At 36.0% G+C, this 20,260-nt stretch overlaps 1 protein-coding gene across 3 annotated transcripts in view; it reads right to left on the bottom strand.

Moving 5' to 3' along the window:
• The window catches only part of VPS13A (vacuolar protein sorting 13 homolog A), a 276,459-nt gene that overhangs the window by 60,771 nt on the left and 195,428 nt on the right, over positions 1–20,260 (bottom strand). For all 3 annotated transcript variants that reach the window (XM_027549517.1, XM_027549516.1, XM_027549515.1), the window contains exons 49-53: positions 19,886–19,990; positions 19,620–19,766; positions 13,445–13,573; positions 12,911–13,044; positions 6,215–6,344 (exon numbers count right to left, since the gene is read on the bottom strand). In XM_027549517.1, coding sequence (XP_027405318.1) covers positions 6,215–6,344; positions 12,911–13,044; positions 13,445–13,573; positions 19,620–19,766; positions 19,886–19,990 — 645 coding nt within the window. The remainder of the gene's footprint in view (positions 1–6,214; positions 6,345–12,910; positions 13,045–13,444; positions 13,574–19,619; positions 19,767–19,885; positions 19,991–20,260) is intronic.

Here is a 20,260-nt window from a genome sequence, read left to right as displayed (position 1 = left end):
ACCAATACTTTGGCCACCTGATGCAAAGAGCTGACTCATTTGAAAAGACTCTGATGCCAGGAAAGACTGAAGGCAGGAGAAGAAGAGGACAACAGAGGATGAGATGGTTGGATGGCATCACTGACTCAATGGACATGAGTTTGAGCAAGCTCAGGGAGTTGGAAATGGACAGGGAAGCCTGGCGTGCTGTAATCCATGGGGTCACAAAGAGTCGGACATGATTGAGCAACTGAACTGCACTGAACTGATGCAAAGGTACTAATCGACATGTTAAATAGCTTATTATTTTTAATATTAAAATGAATTATTTAAAAAAAAATAAATCTAATAATCATGAATTTAAAAAATAAAGTTAGGCCAATCATGGGCAACTCTCTCAAATACATTTAAACAACACTGGACTTCACAAGAGCAACACTGGAAAGACAATGGAAAAGTACAATCAATATTCTAAAAGAAAATAACTCGGAACTCAGAATTCCTTACTCAGCAAAAGTATTCCTCAGTGAAGAAAAGTACAAGAAATAAAGATGCTTGAAAACAAATGAAAACTACTAAATATCACCATCAACAGAAATTCACTCGAGCAAATTCTACAGGAGGAATTAAATACCAGCAAGAGTAAAGTGATCCAAGATGAATGTATGAGGAAAGGAATGTTATACAAATAAAATGTGAGAGAAAACATTTTACAAAATTCAATATTCAGGAATAATAAAAAATTTTGGCAAACAAAGACTACACGAGAAGTTCTTTAACCTCTTATCAAACTTCCCAAACACATACCAAACTTCAGCAAAGATCACACTTAAAGGTATATGTTGATGTCATATAACATGAGACCAGAAATAAGGCAAAAATATATATAAACATCAGTTTTATTAAACAGGACAGAGAGATGCAAGCCAATCCAGTAAGGCAAAAAGAAATTAAAGATGAAAGGACTGAAAAGGAGAAAACAAAACTCTCATTATTTTTAAGTGTCATGATTGTACATGTGGAAAAATAAAAAACAATATTAATAAGAGAATTCAGTGAATTTTCTGGATTAAAAAAAAAATCAATACACAAAATGCCATTATACTCCCATATGCTAACAAGCTTAATTTTAAAAAGATATCATGGGTTTCTGTTCTGGCAACTGATGACTAGGTGGTCTGAGACAAACCCTCTTGCTAACAGCAAAAAGTTGGAAAACATCTAAAAAGGAAAAATATGTGTCTGAAAAGACAGAAAAGCTTCTAAGATAACATGAGTTAATGGCACCAAGATCTGAGAGAGAAAGAAAGCCAATAAAAGTGAACTTTGTGGGACTTCCCTGGTGGTCCAATGGCTAAGACTCTGTGTTCCCAATGCAGGGAGCTCAGGTTGGATCCAGGGTCTGGGAACTAGATCCCACATGCGGAACTAAGAGTTCACAGGCCATAACTAAAGATCCCTCATGCCACAACTAAAACTCAGTGTAGTCAAATAAATAAATAAAACCAAGAAACAAAACAAAAAAAACTAACAGAAAAGACAAAGTGGTCTTTGTATCCAGAGTTCACAACTGTCAGTTCAAAAAGTAGAAGCAAATACTGAGAAGTTAGGGAACATCATTCAGAGTCTCAAATTATCTTTAAAATTTTTCATATACTGTGTTCAGCACAGAGTCAAAAATAAACATGCAAACAGAATGGATTTTAGTGAAAACCAAGAAAAGAGAAAAATTTTAAATATCCAGAAGAAATCTAGGTATTGGAATTGTCAGTCTTTAAAGTAGTTATGATCAGAACATTCAAGAAATTATGTAACAAGATAGAGAATATGGGAACAAAAACTTTTATAATAGAAACCTTAGAACTGATATTTCAATAACTAAAATTAAGAACTCAATAGATGATTTTAAGAGGAGATTAGACACAGTAAAAGAAGTACAGTGAAAAACAAGTCAGAAGGAAATATTCATACTGAAGGAAGGAGAGAAAAGGATTAAACAACACATAAAAGTCGTAAGAGACATCATAGAACATGTGTCTTAGAACAACACGTAAAAGTCGTAAGAGACATGATGAAAAGTCTAACATTTATGCAATGGTGAATTCCTAAGAGGAAGAGGAAAGAGGTGCCGAAACTGAAATTTGATATCTGGCAGAAATACTTCACTAAAAACAGAGCAAAATAAAGACATTTTCAGACAAATGAAACTAATCAGCTATTCACTCTGATAAGTGGAATACTGCCTGCCATATTAGTAAACAAAGGATGTCACAGTCAACAATTACAGTCGCAGTCTAGGATGAGCTGGTGAGCCCCGAGGGAACTCAGAATATAAAAACACAGGATACTAGTCCCAGATAGCTGAGGTGAATATCAGAAGAATGAGTTCAGTGAGCCCAGACTCTTGTACCTTCCCATACACAGAAAAGTGCTCAATGCCTTAACTTGACCTATCTGCTTTTCTTAAATTAACAATAATCTTTTGATGTTCAGACGACCTGTCCTTTGTTGCAATACTCCTATATATCCTGGCTCCCTCAACACCGCCTTGCCACTTCAGAGTAATTCTCTCAGAGATACTTTAGATGCTGCCTCCTGGGATTGAAGTCCTAAAAATTCCTGCCGAATAGAACATAACTCTCAACACTTTTAGGTTTTGAATAATATTTTAGTCAACAACTCTTGCCTGGAAAATCCCATGGACAGAGGAGCCTGGCAGGCTACAGTCCACAGGGTCTCAGAAGAGTCAGACACAACTTAGTGACTAAACAACAACAATAATCCTCCCAGTTAGGCAGTTGCAAACTGTGGCCTATGATAGTTTTATAAGTCTCAATATTTAAGCCCAAAAAGATACTGTGGTGGGCACTGCAACATTATACACTAATAAGAATCAACTTAACAAAAGACAACAATTCTAAATTTATATCTACCTAATTACATAGTTGCAAGGAGATCCAACCAGTCCATCCTAAAGGAAATCAGTCCTAAATGTTCATTGGAAAGGCTGATGTTGAAGCTGAAACTCCAATACTTTGGCCACCTAATGCAAAGAGCTGACTCATTTGAAAAGCCCCTGATGCTGGGAAAGACTGAAGGCAGGAGGAGAAGGGGATGACAGAGGATGAGATGGTTGGATGGCATCACAGACTCAACGGATATGAGTTTGAGTAAACTTTGTAAGTTGGTGATGGACACGGAGGCCTGGCGTGCTTCAATCCATGGGGTCACAAAGAGTCAGACACAACTGAGCGACTGAACTGAACTGAATCACACAGTTTCAAAATGTAAGAGCCCAAATTAAGAAAACCAAAAAGGGTATGCATAGATCCATGATTTCAGACACCATTCTCACAGCAACAGAACCACCACAAACAAAAAACTTAATAAGATAGAAGATCTAAACAACTCAACAAAACTTGAACAAATTGACATATATGTATGTCAATATGTATGTCATATATGTATGCCAACCACAGAATATGTATTTTTTTCAAATACACATAAAATATTAACAAAAATTGATTACAAGCCCACCAAGTCGATTTCAACAAATTTCAATGAACTGATTCAGAGTATGTTCTCTGGTCACAGTGGAATTAAATTAGAAATAAATAAACAAAAAAAATACTTTTGAAAAGTGATAACCTAAGTAACCATGAAACCAAAACATTAAAATAAATCACAATGAAATTCAGAAAATATTTTGAACTAAAAAATAATTAATATACAGCCAAATTTGTGAGAAAGAATTGCTACTGTTTTTGGAAGAAGTTTGTGACTTTGCTGCTGCTGCTGCTGCTAAGTTGCTTCAGTCGTGTCCAACTCTGTGCGACCCCATAGACGGCAGCCCATCAGGCTTCCCCGTCCCTGGGATTCTCCAGGCAAGAACACTGGAGTGGGTTGCAATTTCCTTCTCCAATGAATGAAAGTGAAAAATGAAAGTGAAGTCGCTCAGTCGTGTCCGACTCTTCGCGACCCCGTGGACTGCAGCCTACCAGGCTCCTCCGTCCATGGGATAAGTGACTTCAAATAAAAAGTGAAGAAAATCTAAAAAGCAATGATCTAGGTATCTGCTGTGAACTCATTTGTGCTGCTCCCCTCTCCCCATTCATATGTTACAGTCTCAGCCTCCAATATGACTATATGGTGGAGGTAATGACATCATGGTTAAATGACACCATGGGGGAGGGGAAGGGTGTAAATAGGGCTCTGATCCACCAGTATTCCTTTCCTTATAAGAAATACCAGAGAGCTCACTCCCTCTCTCTTCACCCTGTGAAGACATAGCAAGAAGGCTGCCATCTGCAAGCCAGGAAGCATCCTCATAAAAGTCCACCAGAATTTGACTATGCTAGCATTCTGATCTCAGGCTTCCTGCCTCCAGTACCACTAGAAATGAATCTCCACTGTTTAAGGCATCCAGGCTAAGGTATTTTGTTATAGCATCCTGAGCAGATTAATACAATTATCTATCTCAAGAGTTTAAAGGAAAATTACCAAATTAAAACAGAAGAAAGGTGAAAGAATATAATATAGATTAGGCAAAAATAGGTGAAAATGAAAACAAATGTATAAAAGAGATCAAAAGGGAAACTGATGGTTTTCTGACAGACAAAACCAAACTGAAACTAATTAAACTAATAAAATTTCAGCAAAACTTAGGGAAAAAAGGAATGAAGGCACAAATATCCTACACTAGGAATGGAACAAAAAGAAGAATCATCACCATAAATCTTAAAAAGATAAAAATATGGATATTATAAAAACATTTATATCAATATATTAGAAAACTGAGATGAAATAAATGCATTCTTAGAAAAACTCTTATCAAAACCACACAAATAAAAGTAGAAAACTGAACTGCCCTGTTAATAAATAGTAGCATTCCTAATTTAAAAACTTTCTTATAAAGACTATTGAAGGTAAGATTACTAGGCTTCACTCATGAACTCTACAGCAAACATTCCAAACATTCTACAAATCATACCAGTCTAACATGAACTCTTTCAAAAAACAGAAAAATTGTAGATAATTCCCAACATGTATTAGAAGTCAGGATGGCCTTAATATTAAAATCTGGTAAGATTATTAGAAGACAAGACAGTGACAGGCCAACTTCTTTCATGAATACAAGCAAAAGTCTTGAATAAAACATTAGCAAGTCAATTCCAAAAATACAAGGCTGGCCTAATATTTGAAAAAACCACCAAATAAGACAAAGCCCCAAAAGCATATAATCATCTCAAAAGATAAAAAGCAAAAGACATAAAAATTAATAAACATTCAGTACTCATTCATTTATTCATTTGATAAGAAATAATAACTAGTGGCAAGAAAAAAGACACTGGAATAGGGAACAAATTAAGATAAATTTTGAAAGATCAATGAAACTTTAATAAAACAATTTCTGAAAGTCATTTAATATGTTACTGGAATATGTTTATACCTAACTTTATTATTATAGAAAACTGGAGCCTATTATACAGAGTGAAGTAAGCCAGAAAGAAAAACACCAATACAGTATACTAACGCATATATATGGAATTTAGAAAGATGGTAACAATAACCCTGTATACGAGACAGCAAAAGAGATACTGATGTATAGAACAGTCTTTTGGATTCTGTGGGAGAGGGAGAGGGTGGGATGATTTGGGAGAATGGCATTGAAACATGTATAGTATCATATATGAAATGAGTCGCCAGTCCAGGTTTGATTCACGATACTGGATGCTTGGGGCTGGTGCACTGGGACGACCCAGAGGGATGTTATGGGGAGGGAGGAGGGAGGGGGGTTCAGGATGGGGAGCACATGTATACCTGTGGCGGATTCATTTTGATATATGGCAAAACCAATTAAAAAAAAAAAGAAAAAGAAAACAACAGTCTGCCATTCAGAGATAAATCCATATGTTAACAGATTCCTAAATGTCCTTCACAGAAGCAACACTGACTTAGATGACCTTTAATGCAATAATAATTTGTATCTGTTTATAAATTGAATGCTGAAAGTATCTAAGTTTACCCTTTATAATATAATAGCAAATAAGAAGGTAGAAGAAATAAGACTGCTTCCAGTTTTAAACATTTTTGGTTAAGTTAAAGCTTGAATATTGCTTTAAAAATCTTCAGCAGTGTTTAAGAAGTATAAACACAAAAGGCCTCAAAACTAATGAGACTGAAAAAGTAAATAAATAAAATCCTGCTAAGAACACCATAATAACCCAGTACATACATCCTTTTGTGTTACTTCACCGTGGCTTTTTCCACATTTCCACTGCAGCTTTCTAGAGCCCACTGGATCAGCCCATGTATAAAATACTGCTTTTCCAGGAGGGAGGGAATCTTCTATTTCACTGAGGGAACTGACATAAATAGGAAAAAAAACACAGTAAATTAAGTGCAAGTATACAAATATATTAAGAATCTAAAATAATACTTCATTAATTCTGAATCCATTAATTAAGATTTATGATAGTTCTGAGTAAAGTAGACTGAAATTTTTCCTTATACAATAAAAAAGTGGTTTTCTGAGAAAATAATGAGAATATTTTAAGGGAAATGTTTGCCCTAGTTAGGAAGTAAATATCTCAGGTTGGGTTTCCCTGGTGGCTCAGAGGTAAAGAATCCACCTGCCAATGCAGGAGACATGGATCCCTGTCTGGGAAGATCCCAGATGCCAAGGAGCAACTAACTCCATGAGCTATGACTACTGAGCCTGTGCTCTGGAGCTGGGGAACCACAACTACTGAGTCCCTGCACCACAAGGACTGTGAACCCTAGAGCCTATGCTCCACAAGAAGAGAAGCCACCACAATGAGAAGCCCAAGCACTTCGAGGAGGAGTAGTTCAAGCTTGCTGCAACTGGTGAAAGACTGCACAAAGCAACAGAGACCTAGCACTGTCAAAAATTAATTTAAAAAATATCTCCAGGTTTCTGAAACTCCTCTGTCAACTTTAAATACTAATTAATTATGAAAGAAAACTGTTTCAATTACTTTACCTTATCTATACCAAATCTAAGAGAATTTAACTGGTAATACTTTCCTAAGAATCGATTTTACTGTGTCAAAATTCAGTTCAATTATTTTTAAAAACCATAAGACACAGGATATAAATCTAAGAAACTCAATCAACTCACAAAACAATTCAGCAAAAGAAAATGGAGAAGTTAAAAATCAAAAAAATAATACAATATAACTTTTCTGAGCTGAAAAAGCTGACTCTGCAGATTAGACTTCATTGGGTATCAGACTAAATGAATGGAAACAATATCATCCAACACAGAATGTAGGATTTTGGGAAATGTCAAATTTTAAGAAGAGGGAAACCTGCCTACCCTAAACCTGATCGAGGGAAATCATAGTTACCCTTAGAAATAAAAATAAGACTTTTCACTCTGTTCTGTAATACTGAATGCCAGAAAACAATGCAGCAATGCCTATACAAATTTGAGGCAAGAGTTATGACTTAAAATTTTATGCCAAATTGTTAATTTTCAAAGGTAAGAAATTTTGAAATAGGCAACAGCATAACGTATTACCACAAACCCTTACTTTTTCCAACCAAGCCAGAGAGGAGTCAAAATAAAATTTTAAGAACTGTGTTACATTAAACTAAACCAGTCAAATAAATTAACTCGTTAATATTGTGAAAGTCGTGTCCTATTCTTCGCGACCCCATGGACTATAGGGTCCATGGAGAATACTGGAGTAGGTAGCCTTTCCCGTCTCCAGGGGATAGTCCCAATCCAGGGATCGAACACAGGTCTTCTGCACTGCAGGCAGAATCTTAACCAGCTGAGCCACCAGGGAAATCCAAGAATACTGGAGTGGGTAGCCTATCCCTTCTCCAGCAGACCTTCCCAACCCAGGAATCGAACTAGGGTCTCCTAATTGCAGATGGAGTCTTTACCAGCTGAGCTACCAGGGAAATCCAATTATAAATCAATCCAAATATCTTCAATAACATAGTTTTGCAAAATTAACCATATATTACTCTGGCTCAAAAATCCAAAATTATATTCATAAGAAACTGAATTTGGAAAGAGAAATTGAAGGAAATGAAAAAGTACTCTATATTTTTCATGGAAAATTAGCAGATACTGTTTCACTCTCAAAATTTTAAATGCATCAAAATCTTCAAGAACACAAAAAGTAATCATATACAAGAGAAATAAAATTATATTTTCCAAATCATCATTAGAAGAAAATAATCCATATGACAAAAAAGTATGGCAAGGAATCATAATTAGTCTTTAAAGGATTACAAACAGGATAAAAACTTTTACTAAAAGACAGATTTTTAACATTATAAAATTAGAAACAAATTCTCAACAATAGAAGAACATTTAATTATAGTGCACCTAAATGATGGAATATCATGAATTCATTTAAAATTGTGTTTCTGAAGCAAATTTACATGCTTGCAATAGCTGTTAAAAACAAGAGATTCAGAAATATAAACAGAGAGCAACAGTAAAAAAAGAACTGAATCAAAATGTCAACATTTTTGGTATCAAAGATTATGCTTTTCACAATTTTTCTACAAAATATTAAAAAAATAAACAGACATCCAATGATATTATTTTTTATATGTAGGACAGAGTATTAAAAAGCAGAGATATCACTTTGCTGACAAAGGTTCATATAGTCAAAGATATGGTTTTTCTGGTAGTCATGTTTGAATGTGAGAGCTGGACCGTAAAGAAGGCTGAGCCCTGAAGAACTGATGCTTTTGAACTTCAGTGCCAGAGAAGACTCTTGAGAGTCCCTTGGACAGCAAGGAGAGCAAATCAGTCAATCCTAAAAGAAATCAACCCTGAATATTCATTGGAAGGACTGATGCTGAAACAAGCTCCAATACTTTGGCCACCTGCTGTAAAGAGTCGACTCATTGGAAAAGACCCTAATGCTGGGAAAGATTGAGGGAAGGAGGAAAAGGGGTGACAGAGGATGAGATGGCTGGAGGGCATCATCGACTCAATGGACCTAAGTTTGAGTAAACTCTGGGAGATAGTGAAGGACAGGGAAGCCTGGTGTGCTACAGTCAGTCCATGGGGTCTCAAAGAGTCAGACATGACTGAGAGACTCAACAACAGCAGCAACAAGAACCACACTAACAACAACAAAAAAGCCAAAGGAAGGGAAGGCAGAGGAAACAAAAGTTCTATGTTCCTTACTTTTCTATGAAAGACTAGCAAATGTAACAGTGTTGTTCAGATAAATTAGGTTGAATGTATTTACAAATGCTTTAAGTCTATTTCATTCACCACAGAACATTCTTTATGAAAAAATTAATCTCAAATTGACCTCAGGGAATTCAAAGAAAATAAAAAGCAACCAGGATCCTCAGAATATTAACTATGTACAAGTAGTAACTTCACAAGAAAATGACAATAGAATGTGACAAACGCTTTAATCTATGTGTACAAAGATGCAATGGAAAACTGGGTATACAGACTAAGGAGGTGACGGAAGGGACTGCATGGAAATGAAGCTTTTCTAGCAGAAAGGAGCAACTGGAATGGTAATAACACATGGAAGATCCCAGAACATTCAGGAAACAAACACTTCACTTGGACTTAAGTACAGGGTAAGAGACAACAGAAAGAGAAATGTTTAGAAAAGTAGTATACAAACATTTTAAAAGAATGGAAAATCACTAAAGAACTTTAAATAAGAAAGAGACATGATTACATTAGTATTTTTATTTATTTTTAAAAATTCAATTATTTTGGTATTTATTTTTTGTGTATGTGTGTGCACGCATGTGCATGCATTCATCCACACAGTCATGTCTGACTCTTTGCAACCCTGTGGACTGCAGCCCCCCAGTCTGTCCATGGAATTTTCTAAGCAAGAATACTGGAGTGGGTTGCCATTTCCTACTCCAGGGGATATTCTGGACCCATGGATTGAACCCACATCTCTTGCACTGGCAGGCAGATTCTTTACCACTGAGCCACCTGGGACGCCCCTATTTAGTATTTTTAGAAACCTACCTCTGGAGGATTTACTAGAGATAAGACTAGAGAATCAGACTTAAAATCTACTCAAGAAATAAGTGCTGGACAGAGTAGCTATTTGAAAAGACAGCAGAGAGTAGACAAGAAGAGAAAATTTTTTTAAAAAATAAGAGTTTAACTGGATGGCATGGTGAGGCAGGAGAAATCTAGAATCACAAGGGTGGATGACAGTGTCATTCACTGAGATAAGGATATAGAGGAGAAAGAGATTTTGCAGTACAAATGATGAGGTCAGCTCTGAATCATGTTAGCTTCTTATGTAATACAGTATTTAGGAAAAGGTGGTAGCATGAAACTCAACAGAAGGCTACACTGGAGTAAAGATTTGGGGATCTGGATTCAATCCTCTTTTAAGCCAAAATTCCATGTTCTTGATTTAAGAAGTTCTTCAAATAACTGGCCTTCCCTTGTGGCTCAGCTGGTAAAGAATCCACCTGCAATGCAGAAGACCTGGGTTCAATCCCTGGGTTGGGAAGATTCCCTGGAGAAAGGAACAGCTACCCATTCCAGTATTCTGGACTGGAGAATTCCATGGACTGTATAGTCCACGGGGTTGCAAAGAGTGAGACACGACTGAGTGACTTTAACCTCACTTCACTTCTTCAAATAATTATAAATCTAAATCCCATGTTCATTCTTGCACATTGTTATTTTTATAAACTTCCTTTACGACTAATTTTGCAGTTTCAGAATTTCTACACAGGATCACATTTTAGTTTCTCTTACACCCCTTACTTTTATAATTATAACAATGCAGGAGGTAAAATTTTAAAACATTTCATATCTGAACTGGACTATAAATAAGAGTGCAAAGTAAAGCCCAAAGAAGGACTGATAAAGTCTCTTGTTCAGATTAGCCAGGCTCAACCAGATGCCAGAGAATTAAGCTATGATGCCCTATATTATCCACAGTATATAAAGAATCAACTTAGCTCCTATGTATCTTAGAATGTTACCAGTTATGTAATATGTTTGAGAGAAATGAGAAAATAGTCACTCAAATCATTTCCTGGAGGTCTTAATTTTGTGAAAATTTCTTTGAGAAAGGCTAGGTGAGGAAAATGAACTGAAGGGCAAATAAGTAAAAGCCATTTCTACTTGTTTTGCCAGTTTTAATCAACCAATTTACTATTTTTATAATATGGATAATCATAAAAAACAGGCTCTCCTCTCTCTCAACATATTCACAAATGAGAGAACTGATGGGCAAGGAGGAGTTCTAGGTATATGCTAGATCAACCTGGGGTTCTCAATCAACGCCTATTTTATTTTAGTCAATGATCAGAATGTACAGTTAGCAGTGGGAAAAAAAAAGCAGAAATGCACTGATAACCATGGGCCCACTGGTAAGTGACATGAAAACAAACTAAAAAAGTAGACAAAATAAATTCAAGACAACCTGGGACCCATAAATAGAGGAAAAGGTTACGTTAACTGTAGTGGTACTAGGAGGATATAATATCACATTATATTGAAACAAATGATGTTATGAGTAATCCTGAAATAAATATATAAACATGGTCTTTAGCAAAGCTTAAAAACGTAGTGGTCCTTTCCCATATGCCTCAGCAAGAAAAATGTTATCTACTGTTTGAAAAAAAATCTGAAGAATCAATATTTACATTATGTTCATTAAAAATAAAAAGTTTCAAAACTAGACAAAATGCTTATGATAGACTCTGACAATTTCCTCACCAGATTCTGCACTGATCAAGCTTTTGCCATAGTTGCTTCAGTTTTTTTTTTTTTTTTCTGAAGTATTTAAAAGTAAATTATATCACTAACCATCAAGGAAATGCAAACCAAAACCATAATGAGATATCATCCCACACTATTAGAATGGTTATCATCAAAAAGATAAGAAAAAAAAAAATGTTGGTGAGGATTTGGGGAAAAAGGTATTGTGTATTGTCAATGGTAATGAAAACTGGTGCAGCCACTACAAAAAACAGTATGGAGGCTTGTCAAAAAACTAAAAACAGAACACGTGATCCAGCAACTGGATATCTATTCAAAGGAAATGAAAACACTAATTCAAAACAAATACGCGTACTTACTGCAGTATTACATATAATCACCAAGACATGGAAACAACCTAAGTGTCCACTGATGAATGAATGAAGAAAATGAGGTATGTATATAAATATACACACACACACACATAATATTTCATTCTAGATACAGAGAATTAAATAGTATTCAGCCATAGAAAAGAAGGAAATCTTGCCACTTGAAACAACATGGATGGACTTTAATGGCATTATGCTAAGTGAAATAAACCAGTGAGAGAAAGACAAATACCATATTATCTCAGTTAAATGTGAAATCTAAAAAAGCAAGAAAAAAAGAAAGCCACCAAAAGAACCAAACACATAGAGAATAGACTGGTAGAAGCTATAGGCAGAGGCAGGGACAGCTGAAACAAGTAAAGGGGGCCAAAAGGTACTAACTTACATTTCTAAAATTAGTCATGGGGGTGTGAGGCACAACAGGATGACTGTAGTTAATAATACTCTATTTTATATGCAAAAGTTGCTAAGAGTAAATCTTAAAAATTCTCATCACAAAAAAAACCTCTCAATATACAGTGACGAACGTTAACTAGACTTATAGTTGTGATGATTTTACAAAATATATACAAACATTTAATCATTAGGTTGGACAACTGAAACTTATGTTTTATGTCAATTATGTTAAAACTTTTCAAAAAGTAAGTTACAGATATCAAGTCAGTTATAAACCTATATATTTCAGTATACATTTTTTTAAACGAGGACATTGTTTTACATGGCCGTAATGCCATTAGTGGTTTTTATACTCTTAAGAAAGTATTAAAAAGTCAAAGTTTTATCACCTAGACTCTGCTAAAATCAGAAGATACTGTATCTGTAATAACCCTCTTACCTTTGCTTATACTGAACAATGTCATTCTTGGTGTGATTTATTAACAGAAATGTAGCGGCTCCATCACGATAATCTGAAAATGTAATAACTGTAGAATGCTCAGCCAAATTAACTTCTGCTATAATACCTCCAAGCTAGAAAAAAGGAAAAGAAAATATTCTCTAATGTGATCATTTCCAAAGAACATTAACCAGTAACATTTAATAATAAAACTATTCTTAAATAAAACTGTTATAGCTAATACAGTTGTTCTTATGATTTAGAAAGTAATTCAGGATTTTATACTGCATGTCTGAAAAACCACGACTCTCAGTATCATAGATAATGGGTCAAATTCAAGATGTGGTTTATTCCAGGCACTGTAACTTTCTATGCAACAATTGAATTGTTTATATCTCCTGTGTCCTTTTAGAACTTTTCCCTTTGCAAAGAGAAATGTTTGTTCATTTTTGGTAAAACAAACAAAAATCACTATTAAAAAATTAGTAAGTATATTTTAGGTTCTCTAACCACACACACACAAAAATCACTTACCTCATTGTCTAGACGCAGTAAAATACAACTTTCTTCCTTATTAAAATGTATCTTATGGGGAGGGCTTTCACTTCTTTCAACTCGAATAAGAAGTTTATTAGAAGCGTCCTCAGGCCAAAAGGGGACACACTAAAACACATATTACACATATTTTTTTTTTTTAAAAATGATTTCACCATGAAGACCTTTATCATTTTAATAAACCCATTAGAGTATACTTAAAATAGTTTAAAATAAACCTCTGTCAACACTACTCTGGTTACTGTATTGCTTAGCTATAAACTGTTGATTTTGAGATGGGGCGCCACTTGTGGGCACTTTGAACACAAACAGTAATGGGTAGTAAGTTGAAGAGCTAAAATAATTAGAGTGCTGTGAAGAGATATTAATGTGGTCCAGAGCTAGAGTCAGACTGAAAAGTAAGTAAGTAAACTGAGCCAAAGTGATCAGTTTAAAATAGGGGAATGTTCTATTACGAAAAAATCACAATTGGGTTGTGGGTACCAGTAATTTAAGCAGTAGTCAAAGTACACACAAATGTTGAGTCAGGACAAATACTAAATCCAGAGTCTTAGAAGTCAAATAAGGATAAAACAAAAACACATGTGTACCTGTGGCAGATTCATTTTGATATTTGGCAAAACTAATACAATTATGTAAAGTTTAAAAATAAAATTAAATTTAAAAAAAAATCAAGAGAAGTATCTAAAGTCTTAAAGTTCAGAGTAGAAAACAGGCTCAAAATCTTAAGAAACAACCTGGATATCAGTGATCTGGAAGCCAAACTAACAGAACAGGAGGAGTTAATGCACCTACAAAGAAGACAACAGGAGCTGGAAACAAAAGAGCTAAAACAACAGGAAACGAGAATCAGCCTTGTCTGTAAACTATTATGTAAACCAAGTCTTAGAGTGATAGGCTCTGACCAGGCTGGTAACCACATAATTCAATGAGACGTATGAGATCATCATCATATGACCTGAGGGCAATGTAGTAGAACCTTGATGTTAGTGCCAAGTGCCTTAGCTTGTTGAAGTCAGTTTTATTCAGTCATAAAAAGTAATTAATGGAACTAGACATGGGACATGGTTAAGGCTGTAAGAGGCTGAGAAAGTTCCCATTCAGGGCTTCTTGAAACACTTATCTGGGAAAGTCATCTGGGAAACTTACCTGGGAAACTCAAAACAGTAACAATACTAAGCCAAGCATATTTCCCAGGAGGAACTAACAAGACTAAAAATTATGTGCTCTTTGAAAACCCCCAAGCCTTGCTACTTTCTGGTACACTTTTTTATGTTTAGTAATATATGCTATACCTTTGGAAAGAGTTTTCTGCTCGACCTCCTGAGACTAGAGAAAGTACCAAAGTACTTGTCTTTTGTAGTGGGGAAAAAAAAAAAAAATATATATATATATATACAAGTTTAACAAATCAACATAGCTAATAACCATAAATTGCATGTTAAGGTTGACTACTGTAAGCCAAAATTAAAATGGAAAGATTTTAAACTAGCAACAGAAGTTTATCTTAAGAAAAGCTGAAATTGACAAAAGAGAAAGTAAAGTAAAAAATTATAAGCTGTTATGTGTTTGTAATTGCAGTTACTGTAAACAGAAACTATCAGAAGATAGATGCTATAGATTAGGTTTTTAAAAACAGAAAAATACTCTTATCTGCAACTGACGTATAAATCAAGACATAAAACTACTGTAAATGAAAGTATGGAAAAAGATATACCTAAAAAATATATAGAGTAAAACAAAGCTGGAATTATAATCTTAGCATCTAGATGTATGGAGAGTTCTATGTGGTGCTAGTGGTAAAGAACTTGCCTGCCAAGGCAGGAGATGTAAGAGACACGGGTGGGATCCCTGGGTCAGGAATATCGCCTGGAGGAGGGCAACCCACTGGCAACAGTTCCAGTATTCTTGCCTGGAGAATCCCATGGACAGAGGAGCCTGGCGGGCTGCAGTCCATAGGTGTGCAAAGAGTTGGACATGACTGAATCAAACACCGTAGCATGCACACATGCACTACATCCAACAAACTAAGAATCCATGGACTCAAATGAGCACACGTGAAACATCTGCCAAAAATATTCATATTTTCAGTCAACAAATATTTGCTGAGAGCCTACTGTGTTTAATCACTGTTCAAACTTTCCAACAGCCCTCTCCATTTCACTCAGAGCAAAAGTTAAAATCCTTGTAATGGGTCTCAAAGTTCTACAGAATTACTTTTAATCATTGGTAAGTCTTATTCTCTTCTACTTTTCCCTCTCCAACAATACTGGCCTCTTTTGCTATCCCCATGCCAAATATTCTCTTACTTTAGATCATCTACCCTGGGCAATCTTTTGTCTTTAATGCTCTTTCCCCAGATATCCACATTGCTGAGGGTTCCAGCAATTTATTTTCTTTATTTTCTTGGGCTCCAAAATCACTGCAGATGGTGACTGCAGCCATGAAATTAAAAAACATTTGCTCCTTAGAAGAAAAGCTAAGACAAACCTAGACAGCATATTAAAAGGCAGACATTACTTTGCCGACAAAGGTCCACATAGTCAAGGCTATGGTTTTTCCAGTAGTCGTGTATGGATGTGAGAGTTGGACTATAAAGAAAGCCGAGCACCAAAGAATTGATGCTTTTGAACTGTGGTGCTGGAGAAGACCCTTGAGAGTCCCTTGGACTGCCAAGGAGATCAAACTAGTCCATCCTAAAGGAAATCAGTTGTGAATATTCATTGGAAGGACTGATGGTGAAGCTCGAATACTTTGGCCACCTGATGTGAAAAACTGACTCATTAGAAAAGACCCTGATGCTGGAAAAGACTGAAGGCAGGAGGACAGTGGGACGACAGAGGATGAGATGGCTGAATGGCATCACCGACTTGATGGACATGAGTTTGAGCAAGCTCCAGGAGTTGGTGATGGACAGGGAAGCCTGGTGTGCTGCAGTCCATGGGGTCACAGAATTGGACATGACTAACTGACTGAAATGAACTGAGGGGTCCAGCTCCTGGCTAAAAATCTATGTGCAACTTTTCAGGTCATACCAGTGGCAATTATAAAGGCTTTATCTTTATTTGACAGGTTTCACAGGGCAAAGCAGCCCTCCCCACACCAGACTAGGTGCATGGCCAGAATGCAGTGTACTTCATTCTCAAGAATTCAACCCCATTTCTAGTCATGCCCTTACAAGTACCTGCATTCCTACTATGGGCACCTGTACTCACAGGCCTTTTTATCAGGGCTTTTGGCAGAGGCCTTCCTCAGGAACTTCTGCAAGATCTCTATTAAGGTAAGAGGGGGATACGATGATATTTTTTTCTCTATTCTGACTTAGTACTCAGAACTGTTCCACACACAGCCCCATTCCTTTGCTTTCTTCCATCCCCTAGATCCATAAAGCAGTACCAGCTTTTTGTTCAGGGCTCCTCTGACAATGACACTACCCTCACTGATCCACCTCACCCCTAACCAACTGCTGTTTGTTTCATAGGAAAAAGAGTACAAAGGGAGTTGGTGCACTCTTCACTTTAGCCTCTTACTTATACTACTGCAGTAAGTCATTACAGTCCTGACTGTCACTTTTACTTTGACTTGTTGTCTTAATCAGCTTAAAGCTCAACATTCAGAAAACTAAGATCATGGCATCCAGTTCCATCACTTTGTGGCAAATAGATGGGGAAACAGTGGAAACAGTGGCTGACTTTATTTTTCTGGGCTCCAAAATCACTGCAGATGGTGATTATAGCCATGAAATTAAAAGACGCTTACTCCTTGGAAGGGAAGTTATGACCAACCTAGATAGCATATTCAAAAGCAGAGACATTACTTTGCCAACAAAGGTCTCCGTCTAGTCAAGGCTATGGTTTTTCTAGTGGTCATGTATGGATGTGAGAGTTGGACTATAAAGAAAGCCAAGCACCAAAGAATTGATGTTTTTTAACTGTGGTGATGGAGAAGACTCTTCAGAGTCCCTTGGATTGCAAGGAGATCCAACCAGTCCATCCTAAAGGAGATCAGTCCTGGGCGTTCATTGGAAGGACTTATGTTGAAACTGAAACTCCAATACTTTGGCCACCTGATGCGAAGAGCTGACTCATTGGAAAAGACCCTGATGCTGGGAAAGATTGAGGGCAGGAGGAGAAGGGGATGACAGAGGATGATATGGTTGGATGGCATCATTGACTCGATGGACATGGGCTCGGGTAGACTCCGGCAGTTGGTGATGGACAGGGGGGCCTGGCGTGCTGCGGTTCATGGGGTCGCAAAGAGTCAGACACAACTGAGTGACTGAACTGAACTGAACTTAATCAGTTATTTCTGTATCTAGCAGCTGAGCTTCCAGCTCTGCTGCACTCTTGACAAGCGTACCTCTCACATTTTCTTCAGTATGTGTGTGCTCAGTCATGGCATGGCCTATAGCCTGCCAGACTCCTCTGTCCATGGAATTTTCCTCTCAAGAATACTGGAGTGGGTTGCCATTTCCTACTCCAAGGGATCTTTCCAACCCAGGGATTGAATCTGCATCCCTTAAGTCTCCTGCATTGGCAGATAGATTCTTTACCACTGTGCCACCTGGGAAGCCCTGCACATTTCTTCCACATCTGTTCAAATGTGACCTCAACAAGTCTCATCCTTGACTACATTATGTAAAATTACAGCCCACTCCTTGCACATTAGAACTCAAAATACCTCTTAGCCCGCCTTATTTCCTTTCTCTCTATTAGACTTTTCACCTTTAAATATACAATGTATTTTACTAATTGACTATGGCATTATCAATATAATGGTTCCCCCAAGCTCCCATTGAAATGTAAAATATACAGGACAAGGACGTGTGCTTTTGTTAAAATATGGCACCTAAAGAGTACACAATAAACATTTGTGGAAAAATGAATGAACAGGTAAACATGAAAAAAGATACAACTTCTAAAAATGAGAAATATAATTATTCAAATAAAAAACTCAGTTGAAGGTTCAAATAGCATACATACACACACACTGTATGATATATACAGTAAAACCATAAATTATGAAAGCTATATATGCAGAATTTATCCAAAATAAAGGAAAGAGTTATACAGACAGAAAATGTAAAAAACAATAGTAAGATATATGGAAGACAGAATATAAAGGTCTAGAATAAATTTGATTAAAAATCCAGAAGGAAGAAACAGGAGTATTTAAGAATGGCAGTATTTAAAAACATAATCACTGCAAATTTTACATAAGGTATGAAATAATCTATAGATCTAGGAATAAAGTATCTCAAGCAGGATATCTAAAAAGAAGCCACATGCAGACAAATAGCTGTAAGACTGCAGAACAAAGACAAAGAGAACTCCATGAAGGCAGGAGAGAAAAAGATAACTTCCAAAGAAATGACAGAATCACAGCAGAATTTTCAACAAAAATGGAACCCAGAATATAATAAATGCTACAACATGTTGCAGAAAACAGGAATTACCAGGAAGAATTATCATAAAGGAAAGATGATGGATAAACAAAAACTGATAGTATTTATTACCAACCAGCTCAAAAGGAAATGCTAAAGGATATAACTCAAGAATAATGAATGATTATAGAGGATAGCTTCAAAAAGGCATAATGAATAAAAATAGCAAATACTTCTCTTATAATCATAGCATACTTGGAACAAAATTTCTTTAGAAGTAAAATATTCTATTAACTTCAGGCAGTCTTTCAGAAAGCTCTTATCCACATACCTAACAACTACAGAGAGAGCAGAATCAAAACTTCATTCCTAAAACACTACTATCATTTTAAAGTAATTAGCTTAATCTACCCAAAAAGGCATTTCTAAAATCTTCCTGAAGAAAATAAATTTACCAACTTATCTTCATCAATTTGCTGCATTGATACTTTATCCCGTCTTCTACTGCTATATATTTAACCCCATCTAGTTAGTGTCCACCTCTTTTACAAAGCAATGCATTCCTAGATGACAATATTCAGGTTAAACAATTAAAGAAATCATTTATTTGGTTTATTCTGGTACAAATAAATACTCAAAATGTTCATGGAACTGAAACAAAATTGGGAGGTGGGGGTAGACAGATAAAACACTACACAGTGATTTCAGGTATCCAACTTCAAGAAATAACAAAAGTTGAAAGAGGTATATTTCTGAAATTCATTTACCCACCTGCTCCAAATCAAGAGCGAGCCATTTATCATTTCCCTCTTCAGCCACTGATATATGATATTTGCTTTTGTTTTTAATCAAAAAAAAGGGGGTAAATGTGACAATTCTGGTAATATTAAAACTGCTAAGGTCTATAGTGACACCAACCTATGGGGGAAAAAAAGTAACATTTCAAAAACTATTTCATTATCATAACATTCTTATAAAAATTAATTACTTAACAGAGCTTAAATAAAAGTTTCCAGATGAGCACAGAATGAACTCACTTGATATTCCATTTTTGGGCCTTTACATTTAACCGCTCCATGACTACCAACTGTATCAATTGAAAATTGATCTGACAATTCACTATCAGTTACCATAAGCTGAACCTAGAAAAAAATATTTCAAATATGTTAGTATTTAGGTACCTTTAAAAATTCCTACCTAAGTTGATATACTTTTTTGCTTTTTAGCCTAAACTAATGTTATATTCTGGAGAAGGGAATGGCAATCCTCTCCAGTATTCTTGCCTGGAGAATCCCATGGAGAGAGGACCCTGGCAGGCCACAGTCCATGGGGTCACAAAGAGTAGGAAACCACTGAGCGACTAACACCACGACTACTGTTATATTATTAATGCACTAAAACTTTTCCAATAC

The sequence above is a fragment of the Bos indicus x Bos taurus genome, chromosome 8, assembly GCF_003369695.1.
Source record: "Bos indicus x Bos taurus breed Angus x Brahman F1 hybrid chromosome 8, Bos_hybrid_MaternalHap_v2.0, whole genome shotgun sequence".
Lineage (NCBI taxonomy): Eukaryota > Metazoa > Chordata > Mammalia > Artiodactyla > Bovidae > Bos > Bos indicus x Bos taurus.
The sequence above is the reverse complement of the archived record's forward strand: the minus strand, read 5'-3'. Positions and strand labels throughout refer to the sequence as shown.